Source organism: Ambystoma mexicanum, chromosome 2p, assembly GCF_040938575.1.
Source record: "Ambystoma mexicanum isolate Mex_15411 chromosome 2p, UKY_AmexF1_1, whole genome shotgun sequence".
In the NCBI taxonomy this organism is placed as follows: Eukaryota; Metazoa; Chordata; class Amphibia; order Caudata; family Ambystomatidae; genus Ambystoma; species Ambystoma mexicanum.
This window is the reverse complement of record NC_090923.1, coordinates 1290322633-1290350157: the sequence shown is the minus strand read 5'-3', so window position 1 is coordinate 1290350157 and position 27525 is coordinate 1290322633. Positions and strand designations below refer to the sequence as shown.

The 27525-nt window shown below is 47.1% G+C and overlaps 1 protein-coding gene across 1 annotated transcript in view; it reads right to left on the bottom strand.

Moving 5' to 3' along the window:
* The window catches only part of POLR3E (RNA polymerase III subunit E), a 1464556-nt gene that overhangs the window by 367294 nt on the left and 1069737 nt on the right, over positions 1–27525 (bottom strand). The window contains exon 15 of the mRNA XM_069645613.1: positions 15413–15472. Coding sequence (XP_069501714.1) covers positions 15413–15472 — 60 coding nt within the window. The remainder of the gene's footprint in view (positions 1–15412; positions 15473–27525) is intronic.

The window sequence follows — 27525 nt, the reverse complement described above, 5'->3', positions numbered from 1 at the left end:
CTCCTACCTGAGGAGAAGCTACAGACCGTTTCTACAAATCCACGAGCACAGCGTGGAGCACTGTTCATGGAAGTGGTGAAGGCAAGTGTTCTGCTGCAGAATCTTTCGTTCATTGCCAAAACCTGAGGAGGAGCTACAGCATGTTTCTACAAAACTGCCAGTTCAGCACCGAGTGGTTGGTGGAAGTGGTGAAGGCAAGAGGTCTGCTTGTGGTTCGCTTGGGGGTCGGAGGGAGCCTCTCAACTCTGGAAATTGGCTGGTGATATTACTGAGGATGTATCTCCTCGGCAGACACTGCTGCTCACCATCTCTTCTTCCATTCAAGATGAGCAGAAAAATAGGTATTTTTAGTTGCTGCACACACTGAAAGTTCAGGACAGCCGTATATCACAGTGGCATAAGTTTATCCCCCCCCCCCTCCTTCCCATGATGCTGGAAAAAGTGCAAAATCGTTCCAAAGCCCACACAACTCGTTCCAAAAGACATTACGGCCTGCGATCTGAAAAAAACATTGACTAATTCTATTGCGACAGTGAGTGGGCCAGTCATCAGTATACTCACTACAGTGAGTACAGAAAGTTGTAGGGGCACAATGATGGCATATATTCCAGCAAAAACAACCTGTCTCGACAAACCTGCTCTATTATCAACTGTCGAAGAGGTTATAAGTACATCTGAGGGGAGTACGAGTAACTCGGCCCATAATATCGACAATTCATTACTGATGTAGTATGCATTACAGGGAAGTGCCCCGCATGTCTCTAGAGTTACTGTGGGTCTGGAACCCACAGTGATTACTGTTGATGGGGCGGATATGGAAGCAATCCAAGAGCCCCCAGCGGTTGTTGCAGATGGGGGCACTGAGGATGCCTTACCTAATTCTGGTACTCTGAGATTATCAGCAATCCCCAATCTGCTCTATGACACGAACAACAACTCCACTTCATCAGACTAACAATTATAGCCTGCCACGCAGGAAACTGTTCGTTGGAATCGGATCAAAATAACGGAATTATGTGCCATGGCTTCTCAACACGGTCGATTTGACTGGAGAAGGCTCAAAGGTAAAAACGCCAACGAAATAGATTATTGGCTTCACCAGTTGGCACACACTACGGGGGCATGTACCAGAAATCCTATAATGGCTAGCAGCACAAGGCCAAGTAAAGCCTTTTACAAAGATCCCCGATTGCAAGCACAAGAAACGCAGGCTCATTCGTGCTTACTAGAACAAGGTAAGCCTCATGGCCCTTCGCTGACTGTGCTTTGCGAAATTACAACCATAAAAAGAGAATATCGGTCCTGGTTAAAGCATCACCAGTTCCTGAATCAAAGGTCAGAGTGGCAGCGATTTGTCCAAGTCCTAAAGACATGGAATACAGGTGAAATATGGAAAACATAAAATTATTAATATAGCACTTTTATCCAAACTGCATTACATAGAACATGTTTATATACAATGAATATCATCCAATCGAAATTGGTACTCTTTTTATCGATTTCAGAAGGATGAAGGGCTGAGTTGACCTTGCTGGGATTTCAACCTCACAGCAGTGAGTGCTTAACCCAGTGAGCTCTTTTAACGGCTTATTACCTCAATAACAGTATAGAAGTAGAAGGTGCATCGTCAAGGAGGGTGTATCATCAAGCAATTGATAATACTTGCATCTTTTCCATTTGCAGTTAAGGCCTTGCAATCCCCCAAGGATCAGCCAGCTTGTTTGACCTATGCAGGGGTTAACGGCTCTTCTATTATAGATTAGGTCTTGGTAATGGCTAAGGTCTGGAGAAGGGCAAATGGCTTTGAAGTGCTGCAGAACCCTGCTAGTGATCACCACACATTAAATTTAATTTTGAAGGGAATTAGTATTTGTCACCTGATAATTTTTAAGGGCTGGGGCTATTCTGGTCTCCGGGCATGCCTGTAAATCTATCAAATGGGCCAGACTCTTAGAGCAAGAAAAGAAAGAAACCAATAATCTATGATGCCATTTTGAGCAACCTGGAGGCGATTTCCAGTGTGGAAATCTCAAAAGCATGACAAACTCATTGAAAATCTATTCCCGCATTTTACTAGTTGTTAGGGAGAATTCTCTGTTTAGGCTGAATTTCCTAACCTAGTGAGTCCCCCCAGCAGCTTTGCTGGATTTTTGGGGTTTATTTTTTTCTCCTGCCAAGAGTGAGACTCTTTTACCCTCACTCTTGGACATGATTTGAGTGTGTTTCTTTGACTCTAGGTGTGTTTAATGGGATATGGGGTCTTTTACACCATAGGGCTTCATGTGTTTTTGTGATGTGTGTTACACAGCACCCTTAGTGCAGTAACACAGGGGTGTCATAGTGACTCCCCAGTATAGACTCCATACCCTGGGACTGACTACTGTCTCCCAGGGTCTGTAAAGTCACCATTGACTTTACTAGTCTTAAATTCTGAACAGAACCAGTACAAACCATCATATTGTGGACGTACTGGCTGGGGCAATTCGATTGCCCTGGGGTCTGTTAGTCGAGGGGGCACGTCTCCGTCCCCCCTGATCGAGTTTTGCCTGGTGGCAGTGGATACTACTTTTTATATTCAACCGCAAATATTTCTCTATGGGATTTTCCCATTGTTCAAGGCTACTATCTTTATTTATTTAATTACGATAGCCTCGAACATACCGCCGGTTTATTTAATTATTAATTCTCCGGTTGGTATTTTTTGCCAAAACTCGGTTCTAAAATGGCGTTTGTGTTCTCTTCTGTGACTCCAATCCAAGTCGGGCCCTTTGTTCCACTTTTTTGGCGGGCTTCTCCACAGAAGCCCTCCAAAGTGGTGCCCCTCTGTCTGGGGTACTTAGGAGGGGTGGAGGGGGATTTAGGCACCCTGGATTGAGTTGCCTAGGCAACTCAAGTCGCACACCGTCCTGATTGGCCCAAGTGGTGAGCCGTCCGGCTCACCACTTAGCATGTTTGAGTGACAGCTAGGCTGAGTGAATGGGGGTTTTCTGCATAAAAGCAGGGCTTTGGGGACTGGAACTTCAGAAGTCGCCACAGGACCTAAGAATCCGACGAGGGAGAAGCTGAGCCGACCTGCCACGATGACACGACCGGTGGAGCCCTGCTGGACCGTCTCACCACTTTTTCCCCAACGACAGAGGAGATCTCCCGCCGGAGAGTCTTCTTCCTTTGACTGGTGGGGATAACCAGTTTCACCGTCTTTTCGCCTTCCCGACGTATCTCGTGGCCGCCTTGCCTGTGCCAAGCACCCCGGCAACCGGGATACCACGTTTTACCATGACCGCGAATTAAAGGGTAATACCTTTAACCGGAAAACTCTGCGGCTGGTTTCTTCCCTGGCAGTGCAACGACCTTCATCTTTCCTCCAAGTCGAGATCTTCTCTTCCCCTGGACGACAACGAGACTTGCACCCGCTGCCAGGAACAACTGCCACCGCTGGAGGATCCTTCCCACTTAAGGTACCGTGTCCCGCCCGGCTTCCCTTGCCACCGACTGTACGGGGTAGATTTAGCCCCCGGCTTTCGTACCTGGGTTAGCCTGGGACACCCTGGCTAAACTTTTCTGAGCCTCTCTAAACTCTTTTTGAACTCTCTGCAAGACTTTCTAAGCCTAGTGTAACTGTGTGATCTTGGGCGCATTTGTGCTCTGCTCTCTCTAAGAGTGGGCCCAGCCTATGGACTTTGGCTCGCAAGTGACTTTTGCTCTTCTGCCTTGCTAATAGTGTTCCTAAAGCTTAGAGTGGTGTACCTTCCCATATTCTTTCTTTTTCCCTCCCTTCTTCATGAACTTGTTGGCGTGACATCTATAGTTAAGCACTCACCTCTGTATGAAAATAAGTGGTGTTAACTAAGACTTATCTGATAAGGAATAAGGGTTGAATATTATAATAGTAACTGTGTTTAGAGTGTTTTACAATAAGAGTGCTGGAGTGTTTCAAATAGTGTGTTTTTAAATAAATAATAATATACTTTGATACCAAAGCTCTGGTCAGTGTTTGCTTGTATTATTGTGTCCGAGTGCCTATTGTGTATACTTTGCATACTGCCTAACTCTTCTTGAGAGAAGTCTGACTGCTCAGCCACAGCTACCAGGTAAATCTGGGTGGTACAGACTGCTACCAAGTGGGTTTACTGCTAACACCTGTAGTCCTAAATCTTTTGCAGTGTTCCCAAAGGGAACTGCACAGGTTTCTGCCTAACACTAGTGAAGCCTGGAAAATTAAAAGGGGAGTGTTAAAAAAGGTTGATTGAATTGACGCGGACTGCCAGGATGCTAAGAATCAGTTGTGGGCATGTCTTGAAGCGGGATCAGTGGATAAGGCACATCTCCGTTAATGTATTTTTAATTATAAAAAGCTAATCACAGGAAAGAAGAAAGCTCATGTTAGGTGATCGTGATGCCATTTAATGCGGGCGTTTAGAGCTGGTAAAACCTTTGCTAAATCTATCCTAAGCCTGGGCAGAGTAAAACAACATCCTTAGTGACTTCTAAGCTGGTTTTCAGAAGCATAAAAGTACCATAGATCAAAGCTTTCAATTATTTATACTGGTCCAAAGTGCACTGTTCTTAATGGAATTAAATGCAATTTTTGTGGATCTTAAGACTGCTTTTGACTGGGAAGTTCTTTGGCAAGTTTTAAAGAAAATAAATTTACCTTGCCATTTGATCTCTGTAATGCAGGCATTGTACCGTAATAATGAAGCAGTGGTGCGGTTTGGCCTGGCTAGGGAGGTTTCTGACACCTTTGAAATACTAAAGGAAGTAAAAAAAAGGTTGTGTCCTCGCCCCTTGCTATTTTGTAAATATTTATATATAAAAGAAATTAATGCTGCTTTGATGCAGGAGGGCTTGGATTGCCCCAAAATGGGTGTGAATAAATAGCCAGTACTACTGTATGCCGATAATGCATTACTGTTAGACACTACACCACAGGGTTTGAAACATAATCTGGACATTTTATTTTACAAAAAAAAAAGATCTAAGCCTCAGATTTTGCAATGATAAAACAAAGGTTTTGGTTTTTCTACCTTGGAATTAGATTTCACGAGAATGGTGTCTGGGCTGCCCACTTAGACTAGCCCTGTACTAGCTTGGGTAAATATACCAGAGCACATTGAATTTCATATGCGAGACATGGCAGGGGGGCATTTTCTCCAGCTCTGGAACTGTATCATAAGCAAACAATCTCAACAAGCTTTTATGGTGCCGAATTGTGGGGTTATGTAAATATAACATTAGAAAGGGTGGAAAATAGTTCTTGAACCAACCCCTCCAGGCCCCATCAGGCTCCCCAAATGTATTTTGGAGCACTGAGGGACTTGGGGAAATATCGAAATGCTATGAAACATGGATTTAGCAGGGGGTAAAACTATTCCCTGGATAGCCCATGTGAGGAAATGGCTGTATAATCTGAATGATATCGAGCATTGTTAGGGGTGTTACTTCCAGGCTAAAGGAAAAAGTACTTATTTTGTGCAGGATGAAAATGATTCAAGCAACAAAATTGTTAAAATTAGACCAAGCCTATCTAGCATGTAAGGCAAATTTCAGACAAGAAGACTATCTTGGTTACTTGAGCCCACCCTATGCAAGAGCCTTATTTGTTGGTTTCAGGCTAGGGACACTACAGACTGCCGCATTTACCAGATCCTGGACCCAAGGTGGGAATGGTACATGCCCCTTGTGTAGCCTGGGAGAAGAAACTATTGTGCATTTCCTGTTTGTCAGTGAATTGTTGAAACCTTTGAGAACTCGGCACCTGAAACCTTTGAGCCTCGAAACACACTGTACATGGGCATATTATAAATACCCAATAAATAAATACATTTGTTGAGGAGGCAGGGCATTCAGTCAATTGCGGATGCTCTAGAACTGTGTAAAAGTACTGGCAAGCCCCGATTCTGTGATGTGTGTAGCAAGTCATGCTCATCCGGCATGGCTATGCGACGTAAATTGTGTTCAATCATTTCAGGAAATACTTTAAAGGCTTGTAGAGTTACTGTATTTTTGAAGAATGATTTATTTAACTATAGGGCTGTGAGCATACTCTCCCTGTTTTTCATGTTTTTTTTAAATCATAGGTTTTAAATTGATGTAACACTTGTAATTATGTGATGAACATTTATGGCTTTTTAATTGCTAAATATAGTTTAAATTTAATTGTTAAAGACAATGAAAAGATAGAAAAGCATTGGATTCAAAACCAGTGAAATGCAGGTAAGTAATCAGATTTAGAAAATACTACAGTAGAAACACTTAGAATAGTTCTCTAACGCTTAGTCAGTCCAGCTCTGAGACGGAACAGGGTTTAGTGCCCTAGAGTCATTAGTTCCAAAAGATATACTTTTCAAGAAGGTTTACTATGGTATTAGACTAGGTCAGTGGTTGTGATGCAGAGTTCCAAAAGGTAAGAAAAGTTCAGGTAAGTAAAATCCCACTACACTAGGGAAGGCCCAGGAGGGTATTCTTGACCAGGCCATCACTGAACAAAGTCAGGAAAGAGAGATGGGGACAGGAGGAGTGAAACGGGCATGTTAACTTACCCCCTTATTCGATTTTCCCAGAGACTACTTCAGGGATTCAGGAATCCGTTGGGGCCACGTACCTCTGTGTTTGGTCCGGTCGAGGGAGAACCAGGGATCGCAGATGAAGAGGCTGTTCCAGAGGCAGGATTTAGTTTTGGTCGGTCCCGGAACCTCTATTACTGTTCTAAGGATGTCTAGATTACCCTTGTGATGAAAAGCAGAAGACCTCTGTGGAGCAAGCAACTTCGAGACTTCCAGCAAGCAAAAAAGATGGGTTGCAACGAGAGTCACCACGATCACGCGGCGACAGTTGATATTCGGTTGGCGCACAAAGGAGCATGTCCTGTACAGCTTCTGTTGGGACTACACAGCTGAAAATGCAGGGGCACACGTCTTTTAAACACAAGTTAAAGATCTTCCAAGTTCCAAGGATGCACTGTGAATGGCGACAACTGCAGCGAGGTAGCCCAGGAGAGGGCTTGTCAGTTCAACAGGTGGTCCAGGGACCAATTCAAAGGTTCAGCAGGCATGGGTCCTCAAGCAGGGTTCAAAACTGGCTGTTCCCACGGATCCCGGGGTTGAAGCACTGATGAAGGCCTTCTTGAAATCAGGACAGAGGAGCAGGGCTTCAATGGGACTTGGCTGTAGGTGAGGTTGGTGCAGCCTCAACAGTCATCCTTGGTTCTTAAACAGCTGCACTTCTTTGTAGGGGTCTTGTATACAACGATGATCTGTTGAATGGTTTCAGGAGTTCTGTTTTTATCCAAGATTTGGACTAAGCACGTCAATGTCCACCAATGATAAGGATCTGCACCATTGAAACGTGCAGTGGCTTCCAATCATGGATAGTCACCTGGCAAACATTCTGCCCAGCAACAGACTTTCAGTGAGTCGGATGTGGACTGGGACAAGGCAATCCCAGCCCCAACAGACTACCACTTTGCCCGGTAAGCAGAAGCTTTCCCCAGTAAAGGGCATTCCAAATATGGCAATTCTGGACCCGAGACTGCCATAGAAGGAAGAAGGACAAAGGACTCCATTGCCAAAGGACAGATGAAACTCTCGGGGCACATCCATTTTAGAGTATGTGTTAATCCGTAAGGCATATGCAGTAACATGCAAAAGTGAATATAACGTCCAAAACATGGCACCATAGAAAGGTTTCCACTGCCACCAGGCCATCCTGAACACATTGTATTTGTAACCACAAATGTTCCAAAACTAAAAGTTAAGGATACAAAGTATGTGTTCAGTTTTTAAAATATGCAGTTTTTAAAATATGAGAAATCGACTAAGGGAGACATAGTACTCCACTGCTGATTGTTTTATGGACTGATCAGTGTCCACATACTAACTAGCACAAAACAAGGGAAATGAAGCAGAAAGCTCCACTTACCTCCAAAAAGAAAAGTGTCTCATAGAAATATATGGGAGGAAAGAAGCAAAAATATATTTCTTAAAAAAAGGTTAATGGAGTTTTCCTCCCATCATGTTTGCTGCCGAAACCAACTGTGCTCCAGTCAATCTGACGAAATTCAGTCATGTCTACTGAGTAAAATCTTTTGCTTAAATGCATCAGAAGTGTGTCACGTTTTCAATTTCAGTTCCTTATAACATTCAACATGAATTGTAAATGTCTCCACACAGCAAGTAACTGTTTATTTGGAATGATAAGCCACCGAGATTAGCTATATGGAAATTGCAACTGCCATTGAAAAAAGGTGGGATGAATTTACCAAACTTCAGTGAATACCAGCTTTCATTTTCAACCCGACATCTGTTAGTTCCTTGTTCCGAATGATGAATGTTCACGGTGTGTGACGTGGGAGTGTGGCGCATTATCCAAGTTGGAACCCAGAGCTCTGCTGACTTCAATTGGATTGCCTGCATTTGGATGCCTCAATTTGGCTGAATCCAGCCCTGAAAAGTCAAGAGAAGGTCTTTTTCTGGCCGGAGTGGTTACTGCTGGGAATAAAGTACCTCAGTGATCTAATAGATGGACGAAATTGGATTCTGTACGCACAGTTATGTCGAACTCACGATATGGCTGGTTGTTCATTTTCAGAGTACAGAAAATTGAAAGGCATTGTCAATGCTTGCCTTGGGGATGTTGATTTGTTGGAACCAACAAATGCCTGGTCCATGTTGCAGTTGTGTGGAAGTGCTGCTCATCTTGCTGCTACGATGTACGGATTTCTAAAATCATTTAGGAAGGACGATTCGAGGCTGCCAGTGATCTGGGCAGAGGAACTAGGTGAAGAAATTGATGTCTGTTGGCAGCGCTGCTGTCAGAATACCCAATTGGTAATTCTGGATTGGGGTCTTAGAGCATCGCAAACAAAACTGCTCTTTAGGTCCTACTGGACTCCAGTCAGGTTGTTTAAGAGACAACTCATGGACAATGAACTCTGTTGGAAGTGTAAGGGTGCTAGAGGTTCCTTCAGACATCTGCTTTGGTTTTGTCCTAAAACGAAGAAATTCTGGGAGTACATCTGTGAGAGGTTGGGTCTGGTTTCAGTGATTGATGATATCTCTTTTGGGCAGGCGACTTGGATACTCCATGCCAGTATGATCGCTAAGAGGATGATATTGAGATCATGGAAGTCGAACAACTCCTTTAAAATTGATGAATGGGTGATGAACTTTTGACTGTTTCAATTTATGAGAGGGCAATTTAGAAGAATGCGGATGATATTGAGAAATTCTGGGACATTTGGAGTAGGTTCCTGGAGGTCTATGGTTGAATTTCATTTTCTATACACAATGTGATGTGTCTGTAGCTAGAAAATGCGCTTGCTGTGTTGATTATTACTTGTAATTTATGTTCGATGTTTAATCTATTCTGCGTTGATGGTTCCGTTGGCTAACCAATTGCTTTCTGGTTCTCTGTCCTTTCTTGGTTTCTGAATTTCTTTTTTTTCTTCTCTTTTCCTTTACCCTTTTGTTTTCCTCTCTTGTCTTTCTTTCTTTTGCAGAATTTGTTTTAATATGCACTGTTGATTGTTTGCCTAAGATATTGTATTTATGTGCTCATTAGTGATGTTTGTATTTTGCAATGTTGGAATAAAAATTTAAACCGCAGTTGTGAAATCTGCTGTTGCTTCTGTGGTATTGCTGCACAGCAGTGGGCAGGAAAATTAAAGTTACTCACTGTAGTGACTAGAGTACTAAAGTCCTTAGTCCCCTTTCCTCCATCCTCAACATGGGGACGTTACCGGGACCTTTGGCAGTGGAAAATTGAGCTTCCCCTTTAAATTTAGAATAGCGCATGTGGGAACGCCCCCGAAACCCCGCCCTCATCTCAGTCCCCTTTTAACACATCGAACGCTTTAATAACTGGCTATGCTGAATGTTTTAGCGCCTGGCATAGAAGCGGGGGAAGGTGGGTGGGACGTATGGCAGAAAGGGGACTAAGGACTAGGAGTACTCTAGTAACTACAGTGAGTAACTTTAATTACTCATACGTCCCATCCCCTTTCCTCCATCCTTGTGGGTGAATCCACCCAACAAAATCATAGGGTGGAGCTGTGACAACCTGCCTCATTATCTAGGATGAAGCAAAAAGGTTATTCAGAACCGCATGACCGAGCTCTGCTTCGTGCCTGGAGCTGGTATCCAGGGAATAGTGCTTACAGAATGCAGACTGAGTGGCCCAAGTAGCCGACCTGCTGATGACATCCCAAGAAGCAGGTCTCTGACACACGACAGCCAGGCCTTGGCTCTGATCGCTTGGGCAGGAGTCCACCCAGGAAGTGCTTTGTCCATGGCTGTATACGCCTGCAAGATAGCCTGGACCATCCAACAGGCGATAGAAGCTTTAGAAGTCTAGGTGCCGGGATACGTGCGCTCAAAGTTGATCAACATTGCCACAGACTTCCTGAAAGATTTCGTCAGAGAGAGAACTTGAGGACTCTCTTAAGGTTCGTGGAATGCAAAGCCCTTTTGGCCTCCGACAGCAGGTTCGGAAAGCACACCGGCAGGCAGATTTCCTGATTCAAATGGAATGGAGAGACTACCTTGGGCATGATGTTTGGATGGGTGCGCAAGATGACCTTGTCGTTAAGAAACATGGTAAGGGCTTGCAAGCCTTCAGCTCGCAGACCCTGCACACCAACGCGAGCGCCACCAATAGCATGGTCTTCAGTGTCAGCAGTTGGATGTCCTCCGAGGCCATCTGCTCGAAGGGCTTTCGCTGCAAGGCTGCCAGAACCACATTAAGGTTCCAAACCGGATGCAGCCTATGTACCAGAGGAAAGAACCTGGACAACCCCTTGAGGTGGGCATTAACCACTGGGTTGGTTAGCTGCTGAAAACACGTGCTCTGGGCAATCCATATAGGCCCCAATGGCCACCAGATAGGTGAGGCAGGTATCTGCCTGAACAAGCCAGATGTGTGGAAAAAGCCAGCACGTTGTCCAGTGAGCAGGTGAAGGGGTCCAGCCCCTTTTCGCGAGCCAAATGGCAAAATCTAGTCCACTTACTCTTGGACTCAGAACAAGTAGAGGGCCACCTGTACAATGTCCCAGTTGTCCACCGAGAACTGAACCTGGTGCAGCCTCAGCTGGTCAGGAACCAGGCCGCTAGGGCCAGCCTGGATGGGTCCGGGAGCTCCACCGCCCCTGCCCTGCTGCATCAGGAAGCCCCTTGCTGGGGATCGGAAGATGGACAGGCCCCTGGGAGCAGAACTGCAGCAGATCTGAGAACTAAGCCCTCAGCGGCCAGTGAGGGGCTATCAGGACGAGGCTACAGCCCACCGACACCTAGAACTTGCAGAGGGTCCGCTGGACCAACGGAGGAGGAAACGCATAACACCTGTGGCCGAGCTGGAATGCGTTCCCCAAAGACCCCTGACCCCTTCCTGCCCATGAAGCAAACCGGGGGCACATGGAATTTAGAATTAGTCCAGTTTCGGAATCCCCTCCCATCATCTTTGGAACAGGGGGCAGCAAAGAGTTGGTGTAACTCCCACTTATAGGTGTTGAACCCCATGCGGCTGAGCTGGTCGACTTTCACATTGCTGTCCCTTGGGAGATGGACCGTGGAAATCCATATCCCCTCTGACAGGGCCCATTCCAAGATTGACACCGCCTCTGTGCAAAGTAGGGGGGGGAATGGGTGCCACCCTGCTTGTTCAAGTAAAACATTGTCGTGGAGTTGTCAGTCCTGACCAGAACCACCTTCTCCCTGATGAGCGGCAGAAAGGCCTTGAGAGCCAGGCCTACCGCTCTGAGTTCGAGAAGATTGATATGCAGGAGGGCTTCCACCCTGGACCATGCACCATGAATGGAGACAGGGGAATCGGAATCCTGTCCGGCTGTGACCCAGTCTCTTGGTCCGAATAGGCTGCCATGACGAGCTGGTCAAATTGGCCAGAAAGTGCCCTATCGCCTTGCGGATGGAGTGGAGCCACCCAGGCGTGGGGAACATCCGTTGCACGGCTGTGTCTCCCAGCAAACTCCAGGGAACACCAGGTCCTGGGTGAGCGTCAGCAGCGACTTCCACCAGTTGGGGTAGAACCCCAGCTGGTGAAGAATGTCGCCTACCGTTGGCAGGAGTGCACCACCCCCTCGGGCGAGCTGGCCCTCATCAGCCAGTCATTCAAATAATGGTTACGAGTGATGGCTCTCCAGGCAAAGGAGACCAGCCACTGCATTAATCGGCTTTGTGAACACGCGAGGGGTCGAGTTGAGGCGGGAAGGCAGAATCTTGTACTGGAAGTGGTACTACATAATCGTGAACCGCAGAAACTTCTAATGTGGCTGGTACACTGGGACATGAAGGTACGCATCCTTGAGGTATAGGGAGCACATCCAGTCCCCTGCTCATAGAGACTGGACTATGTGGGCTGGAGTAATCATCTTGAAGCGTTTGAGCGGTAAAGAGAAGTTGAGGAATGACAGGTCCAGGACTAACCTCAGGCAAGTCTGGTTGTTCTTGGGTACCGCAAAAATCCTGGAGTAGAAGCCAGAGCCCCTGTCTGAATGAGGAACCGGCTCCACCGCATGCATCTCCAAAAGAGAGGATCTCCCGTAAGAGGGCTGGGGACCCTATCTGAAGCAGAGGAGGAGAGGAAGGTAGAAGAAAAGGAAGACTGAAGCCTGTGGAGAAGATAGAAAGGATCCAAGGACTCATGAAACAATGCTTCGAGCTGTCCTGAAAGTGAGCCAGTCGGCCCCCTAACCGTTATGTCATTGCTTTTTGGCGTCTGAGGCAGGAGTGGAGGAGGGGGAGCAGAAACAAAATGCACAATGTCCTCTGCTGTTTCCTCCTGTGGTCGCTGGGGGACCCGTCGGGCCTCTGTGCACTGGGGTCCCGTAACCCCTTGAAGCTGGCGAAAGCGCTGGGGTTGAAGTAAGTCCTGACCTGGGACCGCAGGAAGGACTTCTTTCTGTCCTGGTTTAGTCAGGATGGCCAAGGACTTGGAGGTCTGTGTAGAGGTATTTTTTGTTAGCTCTTCATCAGTGGAAGAATGAAAAAGATCCAACCCCTCAAAAGGAAGATTAAGGATCCTCTCTTGCACATCAGAGGAGAATTTTGTAGCATGCATCCACGCCGTCTGTCTAATCTAGACCCCCCCCAGGCACAGCCCTCTGCTGGCTGTATCGATGTGGGAGATGGAAGACTCCATGAGGTCCTGCGTAACTGCCTGGGCATCCACCAGGCCCACCTTGAAGGAGTCTTGCCTATCCAGACGGAGGTTGGGCAGGAACTCTCTGATCTCTCGCTTCAGCTTCTGGTTCGCTAGAGCTATAAGGGCGTCGGTGTTGGCCAACCGCAAATGCAGCCCAGTGTTGAGGTAGCAACGCTTGCTAAAAGACTGAAGGGCGTTGTCCTCTTTGGAAAGACATCTGGAGGCGGCCCCTGCCGAGGACGACAAAGACAATGGTTCAAAATACAAGGAGGTCGCTGCCAACACTAAAGAGTGTGGCTGGGGGTGGGAGGCCAGGAGGACTGGCTCCCCATCCAAAAGCCTGAACCGGCTGTCCATCTGGGTGTTGGCCCTGGGCTTCTCCCAGACATTTCTTGCCACCTGCAGGACATCTTTGTGGATGGGGGTGCCCGATCAGCTCGTGGCACGCCGGGCCAGCATCTACGCTAGCACCCCTGAGCTGCTGCTCTGGCTGGGGACCCGACGCGAACTCTGAAGGCCCTGAAGACTCATGAAACGCCTTTACTGAGGCCGAAGGCTCTTTATCCTGGGCGTCACCATCATAGTTTCCCGCTAACACCCACCTTTTCAGACAGAGTCTGGGATACTGGAGCCAGAGGAGGGGTTGGTGGTACAGGAGGAGGAGGGGAGCAGGGTGGTTCTGAAGCACCAGCAGGGCCTAGACCGCAGGATGAACAGGCAGCGGCACTGGAAGTGCCTGAGGAACCGCAGGGGTGCCCAGAGGAAGCGGCCTAGTAGTCAAGACCTGTGGGTTAATTTCCTTTATGATACTGTCATCTGTGGGGAGCGCATGAGCAGGAAGAGGTTGAAGAAGCGATCCTCGCAAGCCGGCGGATCCCGTGGGGCACGGCCCTCAGCGGCACTGGGCCTCCTTTCCTGATCAAAGCATCTAAGCACCTGCGTTGTGTAGCCATAATGCTGCGAGGGGTAGATGTAACCTTTTTGCAGGTTCCACTGTGGGCGATGGCACAGGGAGAGGCCCCGGATCAGAATCCAAGATGCAGCCGGCCTAGCAGGATCTGCGGCATGCTTGTCCGTCGTCTTTGGGCCTTGTGCCACGTCCTGGGAGGGAAAGCGTGAATGCCCCACACCATATGCTGGCTCAGACATGGAACGGCACTCCTTGGCCCTAAAACCTTAATCAGAAGGGTCGACCTCAGAGATGACTCCAGTAGGCTCAGAGCCCTCAGCCCGCTCGCCGGTAGTTGAAGGGAGGGGATGAAGAGAAAAAACAGAACGGGGAGCATGCAAAAGTTGAAAAGTCTTTGCCAGGTCTGACACCACCCGTGCGGATAAAGGGACCGAGGTGAGGTGCCGCATCCCTGCATGCTATACTAAATTTAAAGGGGAAGCTCAATTTTTCGCTGCCAAAGGTTCTGGTACCGTAGTATTGAGAGTTCAGTACAATCTTTATTTTCCCTTTTAACTTGAATATCTTGGGCCAGAAAGTGACTCTAAACTGCATCACTGCGTAATCTCCCGCATATACTATTCATGAGAACTCTGCAAGAAGACCAAACAAGTCCTGTTTTTTTGCATAAAATGACCATTGCCTGAAGCAATGCTTTCTGGAAGTCACCCAGCATTTTAAAAACACCTCACTTTTGCTTGGTGGACCTCTCCTACAAGGTGAGTCAAATCCCACAGGTTTACTTCGTGGCAGGATCCTGGTGCATGCATTGACAAACTCCAAACAGGATACTTTTTGCACAAGTGGACACCTGCTATAGATTACTCATTGGCAACTGAACAGCCATTAGATGTTCTGTTCTGACCTAGCAAGACTTGCACAACCTGAAATACAGCACAATCTTCGTACACTAGATTTCATGAATCGGATATTGGTCATGACAAAATAGGGCACGCAATCTTATAATAATTACACCTTGAACGGTATAGTGTCTTGCCATCTACAAAACATGTTTTATTCTACAGAGAAACTACAGCATCCTAAATTAACATAGCTTCTTCACCTAATAGAGCAGCAAATGTTATCAGCACATCACATTAGCAACACCATTCAGCCAAGCAGCATTTTCTTGTTAAATTTCACAAGTACTTGTAAAACAAATACTTCAAAGAAAGGAGAAGTTATAGGGTTTTTGGCCAAGCAATGTTGCCACAGAAAAAGAAAATCACAAACTGCAATTATGCTTAAGCAAAGGCACACCCACAATAAACGTTATATTCCTTATTGTACAGGAAAGAACTCACTTACTTTTGTGACATCAGCTACTTCTTTTCTCACCACCCATCGACCCTGTGTGAATTTCCACATCTCAAAGAAAGTGCAAAAACAAACATTAGTATTACAAGTTAAAAGATGTAGTTCAACAGGTCAGGCAGTCTGGATAACCACTTTGGCTTACTGCTTTATAGAACTATAGGTTTTATCTATTTTGATGTGCTTTCCCTGCATGGCTAGTTATAGTGGGGCCTATGTTTTGTTGCCATCTTATACCAATCTCCTAGATACATGATCTCCTCCTCCCCACTCCCTTCTAGTCCAGGTTTTTGAGATTCCCGGGAGGAGATAACTAATTCCAAAGTTGTCAGTGAAGATGGCCTTCAAGACTAGAACTACCTTTTCCCTGGCCCTGTTTTGTATGTTGTCAATGACAGCGGTCCGCCTATTTTACTCAAATACTTTCACACCCTATTCAGTATTTCAAGGTTATGATAATGATGTGGTATTTATATAGTGTTTATGCATTAAGTGATTTACATAGAACATATATGCATACAATAGCACGCAACCCAAGTCGTTACTCGTTTATCGACCTCAGAAGGATGAAAGGCCGAGTTGGCCTTGCCGGGATTAGAACCTGCAACCTGCCGTTCACATACAGATTGCAGCAGCGAGCTATTCACCAGCTGTCAAGTCATTCCAAAGGCAACACACAGGTTAGGGTGACTTTGAAGAGCCAATCCATGTGGAACCCAAAATCTAAGTTAGTAGAGCACTTTTCAAATAATAAAACTAAACCAATCATTTAACTATTGGTCCAAGGGTGAAAAATCATTAAACTGATCAACTATTAATCTACTAATGGATATCTCTTGACTCAAATGCTTCATAGTTAAAACATTAGAACACAGATCATTACGGACTTCCTCTCAACCAATCAATCAGAAGGCTCAGAGTGCAGTCAAGGTAACTACAATGCAAGGTTTCTTTCAAAAAGAACCTTCCTTTTCGGAAGGACCTTTCTTTCACAGCAAGGACCCATTAAAACCAGAGAGTTAAAATATGGGAATATGCTTTCATTTTCTTACAGATAAAGCATTAACTATAGCAATAACCACCTGTTCCAAGGGCCGGAACGGGTGTTAATGGCTCAGAGCCCTAGTTAAAGGCACAACTCTAGCGAGGACATTTAACGAGGGTCCCTTGCATGTTGCCACCCGTTCCAGCCTTTGGAAGGGGCAGTAATTGCTATTAGCACCCCAGGTTGCCAATACGGAAACCGGGGTGCTAAGAGCATTGTATTATGATTCAACAAATGGTACTCCTCATGGTCCCGTTCATTGAATCAAAATACTGTTTTAAGAAGGCAGCCATGGATCAGGAAGGCGGGGCTCCATATAGAGCCCCTCTTCCATTTCCATGCAGACACGGAGCAGCGGCGCCGGTCGCTGCTTAAGAAATTAGGTAAGTGGGGCTGAGAGTGGGAGGAATGGGAAAATTGAAAGGACAGGTAGGGTGGGGGGTAAGATGGTAGAGCAAGGCAAGCAGCCATCAGGTTCCATGGAACGCAGGCTCGGATCAGTAGATTTAGCCTGCAATCCAAGGAACCCAAATGGTTGCTTCCTCTGCCACGGGTGCTAATTTTACATTATTCCCAAGCCCACTCCAGTTCAAACAAGTTTGCAAATAAACTTATGACGACAAGCCAGCTATTTAAACACGACAAAATACAAATCAACCTGCAAAAAGGTTACATCTACCCCTCGCAGCATTATGGCTACACAACGCAGGTGCTTAGATGCTTTGATCAGGAAAGGAGGCCCAGTGCCGCTGAGGGCCGTGCCCCACGGGATCCGCCGGCTTGCGAGGATCGCTTCTTCAACCTCTTCCTGCTCATGCGCTCCCCACAGATGACAGTATCATAAAGGAAATTAACCCACAGGTCTTGACTACTAGGCCGCTTCCTCTGGGCACCCCTGCGGTTCCTCAGGCACTTCCAGTGCCGCTGCCTGTTCATGCTGCGGTCTAGGCCCTGCTGGTGCTTCAGAACCACCCTGCTCCCCTCCTCCTCCTGTACCACCAACCCCTCCTCTGGCTCCAGTATCCCAGACTCTGTCTGAAAAGGTGGGTGTTAGCGGGAAACTATGATGGTGACGCCCAGGATAAAGAGCCTTCGGCCTCAGTAAAGGCGTTTCATGAGTCTTCAGGGCCTCCAGAGTTCGCGTCGGGTCCCCAGCCAGAGCAGCAGCTCAGGGGTGCTAGCGTAGATGCTGGCCCGGCGTGCCACGAGCTGATCGGGCACCCCCATCCACAAAGATGTCCTGCAGGTGGCAAGAAATGTCTGGGAGAAGCCCAGGGCCAACACCCAGATGGACAGCCGGTTCAGGCTTTTGGATGGGGAGCCAGTCCTCCTGGCCTCCCACCCCCAGCCACACTTTAGTGTTGGCAGCGACCTCCTTGTATTTTGAACCATTGTCTTTGTCGTCCTCTGCAGGGGCCGCCTCCAGATGTCTTTCCAAAGAGGACAACGCCCTTCAGTCTTTTAGCAAGCGTTGCTACCTCAACACTGGGCTGCATTTGCGGTTGGCCAACACCGACGCCCTTATAGCTCTAGCGAACCAGAAGCTGAAGCGAGAGATCAGAGAGTTCCTGCCCAACCTCCGTCTGGAGCTAGCATTTAATTTGCTACCTCAATTTGTCTATCTAACTCACTATTAAAGTAACATTTTTACTTCACCACAAACATTCCAAAACATGTATTGCTACTACCTTTGCGAAACAACACATTTTTAGAGCGTTTTGCCCAGGGGTGTTGCTAGGTCTGGAAAAGACCCGGGGCTACGCTAATGTCGGGACTGTCGGGACTGGGGGCTAGCTAGCCTTTTGGTTGTAGCTGCTGAGATTCTATCCGGGGCTACAACCAAAAGACCAGGGGCTATAGCCCCCTTAGCCCCCCCCCCCACCAACGCCTCTGGTTTTGCCATTGTAGAGCCACTCTGATGATCAAGTGGGGTTTGTTATGCATAGACAGGCAGAGGGTAATTTGAGAAAGGTTATTGGTTTAATTTATGATGGAAGGGAACTTCCATCTGGCCCTGCTCTCCTCTCACTGGATTCCAAGAAGGTGTTTGATAGGGTAGAGTGGAGGTTCTTGAGGGAGACCATGCATTTGGATGTGGCACCAACAGGATGAAATTAGTGAGGTAGCTCTATTCACAGGTCTTTGCAGAAGTCAGTGAATGGAGTTTTCTCCCGTAGGGTAAATACAGGGGCAAGACGCAGGAGTGCCCATTCTCCCCACTCTTATTTGCCTTGTGTGGTAGAATAAGAAATAAAATGGATGTTATAAAGGTGTTGTGTTCTGATTGCGAATAAAACAATGTAATGCTGCTTTAGGAACCACTGGCTTGGTTAGATACTAGCCTCCATTTTGAAACAAATTCTTGCACACGTGTTTCCTCTTGGAACACATGCAAGAAATCCTTGTTCCATATTACTTATGCTCTGTACTTTTAGGTTGATTTCGGATGACATTGATTTGTACTCAAAACTAGATCGGCAGGTGTAAATCTCACAGTGACAGAACAGCATGTGGCCTACACTGCCATGGACCAGGAGAAGTGAAAGATTTAGGATTCCTCTTTGAATTTGTTGCAATTAGCAGGAAGCTGGATGTGTACTCCATAGGAATGCTCTATTGATAACCTTTGCGTACGCCCCTCTCATTGGTTTCAATGTATATTCAGTTTGTATTGGATTTGTTCATGGAAACCTGTCCTGTCAATGTATGTTATTTGCTTTGATGCTATTAAAGACATTTACCAAACAACCTCATTCCTTATTTGGATCGTTGGAATGGAGATTTTTTTCAATACATTGGTGCTGTCAGACATTGAATCACTGATGTGCAAGATGTCCCGAGGATCTTTGAGTTAGCTGTGCAGTGACACACCCTCAACCCATTTGATAAGGTAGGGGTCTACAACCTTTGGCTCCCTTATTGTTTTGGACTACAATTCCCAGGGCATAGGCCTGCATAGTTAATGGTGAGAGATCATGTAGTCCAAAACACCTGGGAAGCCCGGCTTAGTGGTGGAATCACTGGGAGATGCACCAGTAGATTTTAGGAGACTAAGCAGGCAACTGAGAAATGAACCGATAAAGATGGGCTGGTAGATGGATTTAATCTTGTTGCTATGTATATTATCTGTTTAATATGCATGTCTCCGAAAAAACGAGTAAAATAAATTCCGGGAAAGGAGCTCTTTTTGTTTACCAGCCTCTTATCGCTATAGCGCAAGGTACTGTAGGAAAGCGGCACAGCCATCAGCAATAAGCCATTCCCTGTCTTTTCCTGCGAGAATGGGCTCAGGTCAGATCTAGAGAAGGGCCAGTTCCTCCTTAAGGAAGTCCAGCTCACTTTATGTATACACTTTCTCCCAAAACATGTACATTTCTGGATAATTGGCACTATATTTCCTGAAATTACCATGCCAAAGAATTTCCTGAAATAGGCACTTTTCACTTGGACCACATTGTACATTCATGACAGGCCCTAGAAAATAGAGGTTTGAAGGTGTACCAACAACAATGGGACTCTTTCTTTGAATAGTATGTGGAAAAGGCGGCTAAACGGCAGCCCAAATCTAAAACCAGGGAATTGAAAGACACCCAAGAGAAACTTCACGAACAGTTAAAGAAATGTAAAGCTGAACGTTGTAATCTAGGAGTTCCTAATGAAGGAAGCTTTATAACAGACTATATCGAGTTCTTCAAGGGGTACTGTGATGAATCCAGGGAATCTGTTGCTTCTTTTTAAAGGTGAGCCACTTTGAGGCTAGGGAGGTGAGAAACGCAGAGTGGACACTGCTAGCTGGAGCCCGGTACAGAGACTGTCTGGTGGCGGGACCACATGGAGTACGTGATGGACCCGCAGCCTGTGAAACACCATCGATTAAAGGAATGCCGGGGGAAGAGCGATCCTCTAACCCCATGCCGAGAGTCCTAACAAAAGAGAGAATGGAGTGCTATCGAGGCTGCGAGAAGTCCCCGACAGCAAAAAGCAACTGAAAGGTAGGGGAAGGACTGCCACCGACGGAGGCCTCACAGACCCTCTCTGTGGAAGCGCAACGCAAGGGCAGGTAAGCAGGACGTTCAGGAAGAAGGGACGGGGCGATGGATCGCTACACGGGGTAAGTAGAAATCCCAAACCCTTTTACGGCTAAGAAGCCAGAACGAATAAATTAGGACTGTAGAGTCCTAACAGATATAAAATAATTTAAAGCTATTGCAACTCAAGAGAATCCGATTGCCAAGTCCCAACAGCTGACAAGGACACAATCCCCATTAGAAACTCGGGAGAAATCAGATTGCCACATCACAACAGGAAAGAGGGAAGCAATCTCTTCTAATATGTGAAAAAAATAAGGTTGTCAAGGCCCAACTGGAGAAATGGGAACAATCTTGAAACACCATTTGCTGTATTGGCACTTTATAAATAACCAATAAATAAATCTTTGGCTGAAAGTTATGAGAAGGAGCAACAAAGGGCAAGTGAGTCCGTGCCTAGCTGACATCCGAGACAAGGGGCCTGAAGGACATTGAGAATATTGAATTACCAAGTGTAAAGTACAAGCTACCTTATTGTGGGAAATCTCAAGGGAGGAAGGTAGGCTTGAAGATTAGACACTGGTGAAGGAGGAGAAGTCAAATACTCCTCTGGATACAAGCGGCAAGCTCTGCAAGCCGTGGTTTCGCAATTTGTTATGGGGCTTCAGCCAATAATTGTGAAAGGAAGTAAACCAATACTTATCAGCTGGGATGAGAAGAATATAACTGAGGTACTGTTAGCTGCTTAACACTTTCATGATAAAGTGGAAAGACAAAAAGAAACAGAAGCAAAATACATGGCGTTACAAATTCAGCAGCTTCAGCCGTCTGAGGAAAGGGTACCAGGTGAATGCCGGTTTCTGAGGGAGGGGCGGGGAAGAGCAAGAGGGTTTCTAGCTCAATAGGTACACAGAGAATTTCAAGAAAGACACAGAAAATGCATGCAATGATCAATGTAATTATCATAAGGAGTTTGGACATTGGAAATCTGAGTGTCCGAATCAGCCAGTGCAACAGTCTGTGCTGCAAAACCAGTCATCTTCACCTTCCTCTCAAACATTTTCTCCGTCATCTAATGTGTTTAACTCACAGTTGGACAGTCCATGGTCTGTAGAATTGTTGCCCCCTTGATACTACTTGATCAGTCTGCCCTTAAGTTAATTGTGCAGTCAGTGGCAAGACATTTTTATGTTTGGTTGACACAGGAGCTTCACGCACCACTCTGAAAGCTTCTAAATGTCCCCACGCTCTTTTTTCTAATGAAGTGATGCTGATGGTATTGGGGTACACATACTTCATCCTGTTATCTGCCCTATGGCTGTCATTTTGGATCATATTTCCAAGGACCATTGTTTTCTTTTAAGCCCATGCACACATGTGAATGTATTGGGTCTGGATATGTTGTGAAAAATGGGTAGTACTATGTACTGTTCCCCAGGTTGTATATTTCTGGATGTCCTGTGCACAGTGTGGTAAGTCAGACATAGGAGACTGACAAGAAGGCATGGTTGAACAAGTTTTGTTAAAGAGAAGGTGGTCTCAACTATCCCTAAAGCCAGGATGGTGAAACTACTTACCAGTAATGTTCTCTCTATGGATACTTCTCCCACAGATTCCTCATCTTGATAGCTAGCCATCTAGCATTAGCTGTTCGGAAAATGTTTCGACAGGGGTCGTAGAAATCTCGATCTCATCGACGACTCCCTTGTATACTGCCATGCCATTCCTCGATCGTGACGTCAGGCATTGTATAAAAGGATGCACTACACCACCGCACCTCAGTGCTCCCCTCCCTTCCACCACCCCAGGCTCAACCTGTGAGAGGAAACATACAGTAAAGGGGAAAGGCATTGAACAATAATAGCAAACCATCAATGTTTGCTTGCATCATTCTTCAATATATCAAACATGGATGCGAAACCAGAGGAACCAAAGCAGTATAGCAAGCCAACCTCTGCAACCTAAAGCACAGAACTCTGCTCCTCATGTCATTGCACACAGAAAAGCGACAGAATGCGATTAGGACTATAGCATATGGACTCCCAAGCAGGCTAGGCTAGGAGTGTGATGAGGAATCTATGAGCGAAGAATCCATGCAAAGAAAATTACTGGTAAGTAATTTCTCCTTCAATGGATTGCATTCACCCACAGATTCCTCATCTTGATAGACTCCCAAAGCAGTAGCCATGCAGGAGGAGGGTTGGAAGTTCAACCAGGAAGCTCTGGAGGACAGTGCCCTACCAAAGCGTGCATCTGCCCCACGGGCCAGTCCAAGCTGTAATGCTTGGCAAACGTCTGTAGAGAGGACCAAATTGAAGAGCAGAGGAAGTGCAAACACCTCTGGTAGAGAGGAACCCAAGCTCCGCTGGAACCTCTTTAACAGACTGATAACATTCCGAAATGCACAGCACTATCCATCGTGAGATAGCTTGCTTAGTGACTGCTTTCCCCAACCTGGATTGGAGTGCGATAAACTTACTGGTCATCCGTCCTAAAGGAACTAGTCCTGACCAGGTAAAAACATAGCCGACTCTTGGGATCCAATTTGTGGAGATTCTTCTCGTCCTTGGAAGGATGAGGCAGGGGTAAAACATTGAAGATCTATACTCTGGCCCAGATCGATTTCAGACACCACATTTGGCTTTACTAGAGAGTGCCAGCAATTCGCTAACACTTCTAGTGAATGTGAGTGCCACCAAAAACACTGTTTTCAATGTGACAAGTCTGATGGGAGCTGAATGCAAGGCCTCAAATGGAGCTGCCACCAGAAAAGTCAGGACTAGATTCAGATCCCAGTCCAGGATCACAAAAGGTGAAAGGAGGAAAGCAATTAAGACCCTTCAAAAACTGTGCCACCCCAGAAATGGTAAGTGTGTCCTGTTCTGGCAGCCTCTAAAAAATGGACACAGAAGCCAGGTACTCCTTCACCGTGCCCACTTGCGGACCAGATTTGGCTAGGGCCAACAAAAACTCCATCACTGATGAAGTGGGGCATGACGTGGGGTCCCAATCCTTTCCCCTTGCACCAGGTCACAAAATGTCTTCATCTGCAAGCATGAAGGGACCTAGTAGAAGGTCTCTGTGCACCAAACAGTACCTCTTCATCACAGACCCAGTCTTTGTACCACAGCCTCTCAAGAGCCACGCATGCAGGTTGAGAGGGTCCAGGTTCAGGTGAAGCACATTGTCTCCGGACTGAGACAAGTAGTTCGGCCTCCGAGGAAGCCAGAGAGGTAGGCAAACAGCTAGTTCCAGGAGATCCAGGTACCACACCCTCCTCGACCCAACCGGGGCAATCAGGATCAGATGAGCTCTGAATCTCTAGAACCTTGCGAGAACCCAAGGGATGATAGGTATCGGTGGAAACGCATAATCGAGGTTGAAGACCCACTCCACTATAAAAGCGTCCCCAACACCCCTCAGGGTGGAAATTCCAACAAATAGAATTGCCTGCATTTCGTGTTGTCCACCGTCCCAAACAGATGCACTGCTGGGTTGTCCCACTGGGAGAGGATCTCAGCAGTGACCTTCAGGCATAGCTCCCACTCACAGGAGACCAAGCTCTGCCTGCTCATAACATCTGCCAACCCATTATTCACCCCTGCTAAATGAGCCGCAGAGGCAGAGATGTTGCCCTCTAGCATCCAGAACCATAGCTGCTGAGCATCCCTGCACAGGAGTAGGGATCTCACGCTTGCCTGCTTATTTAGGTAATGTATGGACACTGTGTTGTCCGTTAACAACACAATATGTTTCCTCTGCAGAGTAGGCGCAAAGGCCATCAGCGCCAGTCTGAAAGCATCCGTGACCACCTGCTCTTCTGGCCATGGTGCCCAAAAGGGTTCTCCCGCCAACATGTTTGCTCTGGCACCCCCACCAAATCAGGTAATTTGCGACCAACCTCGATATCTGGTGCACATCTGCCCATAGTTTTGCAATCACTCGCTCCTGAAAAGCCACTGAAGGGATCTCATGAGGAGTCTTGCCTGCGGCACCAGGAAAATACAGGATGCCGTGAGGCCCAGAAGGCGCAAGAACGCCCTTGCCGATAGACTGCTGGAAGTCTGGAAAAGACTGAACATCTGTGCCACATAGGCGACTCTCTCCTTGGGAGGAAAGGCCCTCCCACCCCCAATTTCTGGGTGTCCAAGACTGCCCTGATGAACTGGAGCTTCTGTGCTTGCGATATCAGAGATTTCTTTAAGTTCAGGAAGCAACCCAAGTCGTGTAGTAGTGAACAGGTGTTCTCGAGGTGCCTCGAAAACCTGTTCCGGTGACCATGCTCGTATCACCCAATGGTCCAAGTATGGAAACAGAAAGACACCCCCTCTGCTGAGGTGGACTAGTACAACTGCCATCAGCTTGGTAAAGACCCTGGGTGCGGAGGTCAAGCCAAAAATGTGGATTGGAACGTGAAAATAGGCGTCCTGAACGTCTACCGACACCAGTCAGTCTTGGAACTGCAGAGTCTGGAGAATTTCACTCAACGTCCCCATCCTGAATTTGTCCTTCCTTAGGAACTTGTTCCAATCTCTGAGACCCAGGATGAGACGGAGGTCACCCCCTTTCTTGGAACCAGGAAGTATCCGGAGTAACAGCCTGAGCCCAACTCCTTGGCTGGAACCTCCTCCACTGCTCCAGTCAACAGAAGGGCTGCAGTTCTTCCAGTAGCTTTCGGACCGGATGACGTGGAGGGGGTAGAGGTCTTTCTGGGGGTCTTCTCACAAATGTGAGGCAGTAGCACTACTCAATCAGTTGGAGGGCCCAGGCATTGGAGGTGAATTCCACCATTTGCACAAGAATCCACAGATTCTCCCTCCAACTGGTTAAATACGTTGAGGCTTTTGGGGCCCTGTGGATGTCGACACTACTGCTGCTCTAGACTACCTTGCCTGCCTCTACCTGGCCGTGGTAACCTGCGCTACTGACTTGGCTGTGAGCTTGGAGTCCTTAAACCTTTCCAGGGACTCGGCTTTGGAGCCAAAAAAATGCTCCCCACCAAAGACCATGCCAAACAATTTTGTTTGGACATTCGGGGAAAACCCGGACCCCCTCAGATAAGCCAACTGGCGCAAGACCGTGGAAGAAGTGCCCATGGCACGACCCATGCAGTCCGCCGTGTCCAAACCTGCTTGGATTTCTTGACAGGCCATTTCATCATGTCCAGGAAACCATGCTTTGACTTTCCCTTCTGGTAGGTGGTCAGCTACCTCGGAAATAGTGCTCCAGATAATGGGGGAAAACTTGGAGAAGGCCCACGAGGCATTTGCCACCTTAAGGGCCATAATGCCAGAGGCGACTACCATTTTTGCCAAGGCGTCAACCTTTTTCAACTGGAAGGTTCGACGTCGAGGGCCTGGACAGGACTGTCTTGGCCTCCACCACTAACCCCTTGCGGGTTCATATGGGTTGTCAAAAACAGCAGGTCGCCTTTAGCTGAATTATATTTATTTTTGAGTTCCGTGTTGACTGCTGGTGTCTAGCAGAGGCGCTGCCACAAGGTGATGACCAGATCACAGATAACCAAAGCCTGTTCCATTTGCGGCCCACGGATGAGGATATCAGTCAGGTCGTATTGCGACACTGGCTTTCGACAGTGCACAAGCCCCAAGGACATGACTACCTTCCCCCGACCGCCTTGCGGTATTGCAAATTCAGGCGTGCGTATGGGTTGAGCTGTTTAAACTCCATGTCCAAAGACGTGTCCAGCCCAACTGGCATCGTGGAGACCCTCCGCCAGTTGAAGGAAACCTGCATGGTCCGCCATAAAATTGGACAACAGATCCAAGGCTGCACCCCCCATCAGCGCTAACCCGAATAGAATCAGGTCACCCACCATGTCGAATAACTGCCGCAGAGAATAGAAGAACATAGGATGGGTGTTCGGTACAAACCTTCGATCTTGCAGGGATGCTAGAGGAGCCTCTTGACCCGAGGGGGCTTTGTCGCAGAGGAAGAATTTTCCTGTGGGGTCTTGCTCAAGGGTGTTTCAAACCTTTCTTGACTTCCTTTTTGCCAGAAGGACAGGGAGCAGTTGGTGCCAGATCAGCCAGCGGCGTCGAGGCGGAAGCCGTATCAGCCATCACCTTCTCAAACACTGAGCATTTCAGTCTTAAAATCCTCCATCTCCTTCCTCGATGCACCCTTCAAAGGGTATGACTTACCCCCATCGTTGAACGGTTCAGAAATGTCTGCATCTGCGCTTTTTCTTGTGCGTCATCCATGACTAGTGCGATTTGCTCTGAGAGTGCAAACGCTTCTTTGATTTTCTTTATGGCAATGTCCCTCTCAATGTTTTTCGGGTGTCAGATCTTCAGTATCAAGCTCCAATGAGCATGGTAGCAACTTTGCCAGGAATTTGGATGGCGGTGTGCTGAGCAACAGATCGCAGAGCGTTCTCGGGCCACTTTTGGGTTCATCGAAAGGCAGGAACCACATTGCTCCATGTCATGCCCAGCTCCAAGACACCACACACAGTGTGCGGGTCCATGAGGGACATTTTGGAGTTGCAGTCCTTGCAACGGTTTAACCCGGACGGTTCAAACCCAACATACTGACAGTTATTCGATGAAATCGAAAGCATGGCGAGCGCATGCAAAAAAGATACTGCAGTACCGGGCCGTAGTGCATCCTTTTCGCCCGGCATCCCGTCTGATTGCGGAATGGCGTGGCTGTATACAAGGGAGACAACTGTATCGAGCGGTACTACTCCCCCTGTCAGAACATTTTCCAAAAAGCTGACGTTGGATAGCCATCTATCAAGATGAGGAATCTGTGGGAGAATGGAATTTATTAAAGAGGAGTTTCCTTAACTTTAAAAAAAAACACAAACTGGTGCTAGTCAAGATGTCTCACAAAAATCCTGTCCTCCATCCAAACCTATTCTATCCTATGCTCTATCCCTCCCACTAAAACTAAAGAACATAATCTTAGCCTAAGTAGGTTCGCTATTCCTCTACTTGGCTTCTTGTGGCTGGGTTCCGACCACCACCCAATTGGTTCTATCTCGGTTTCACTCTGTGTGCGTCTCTCTA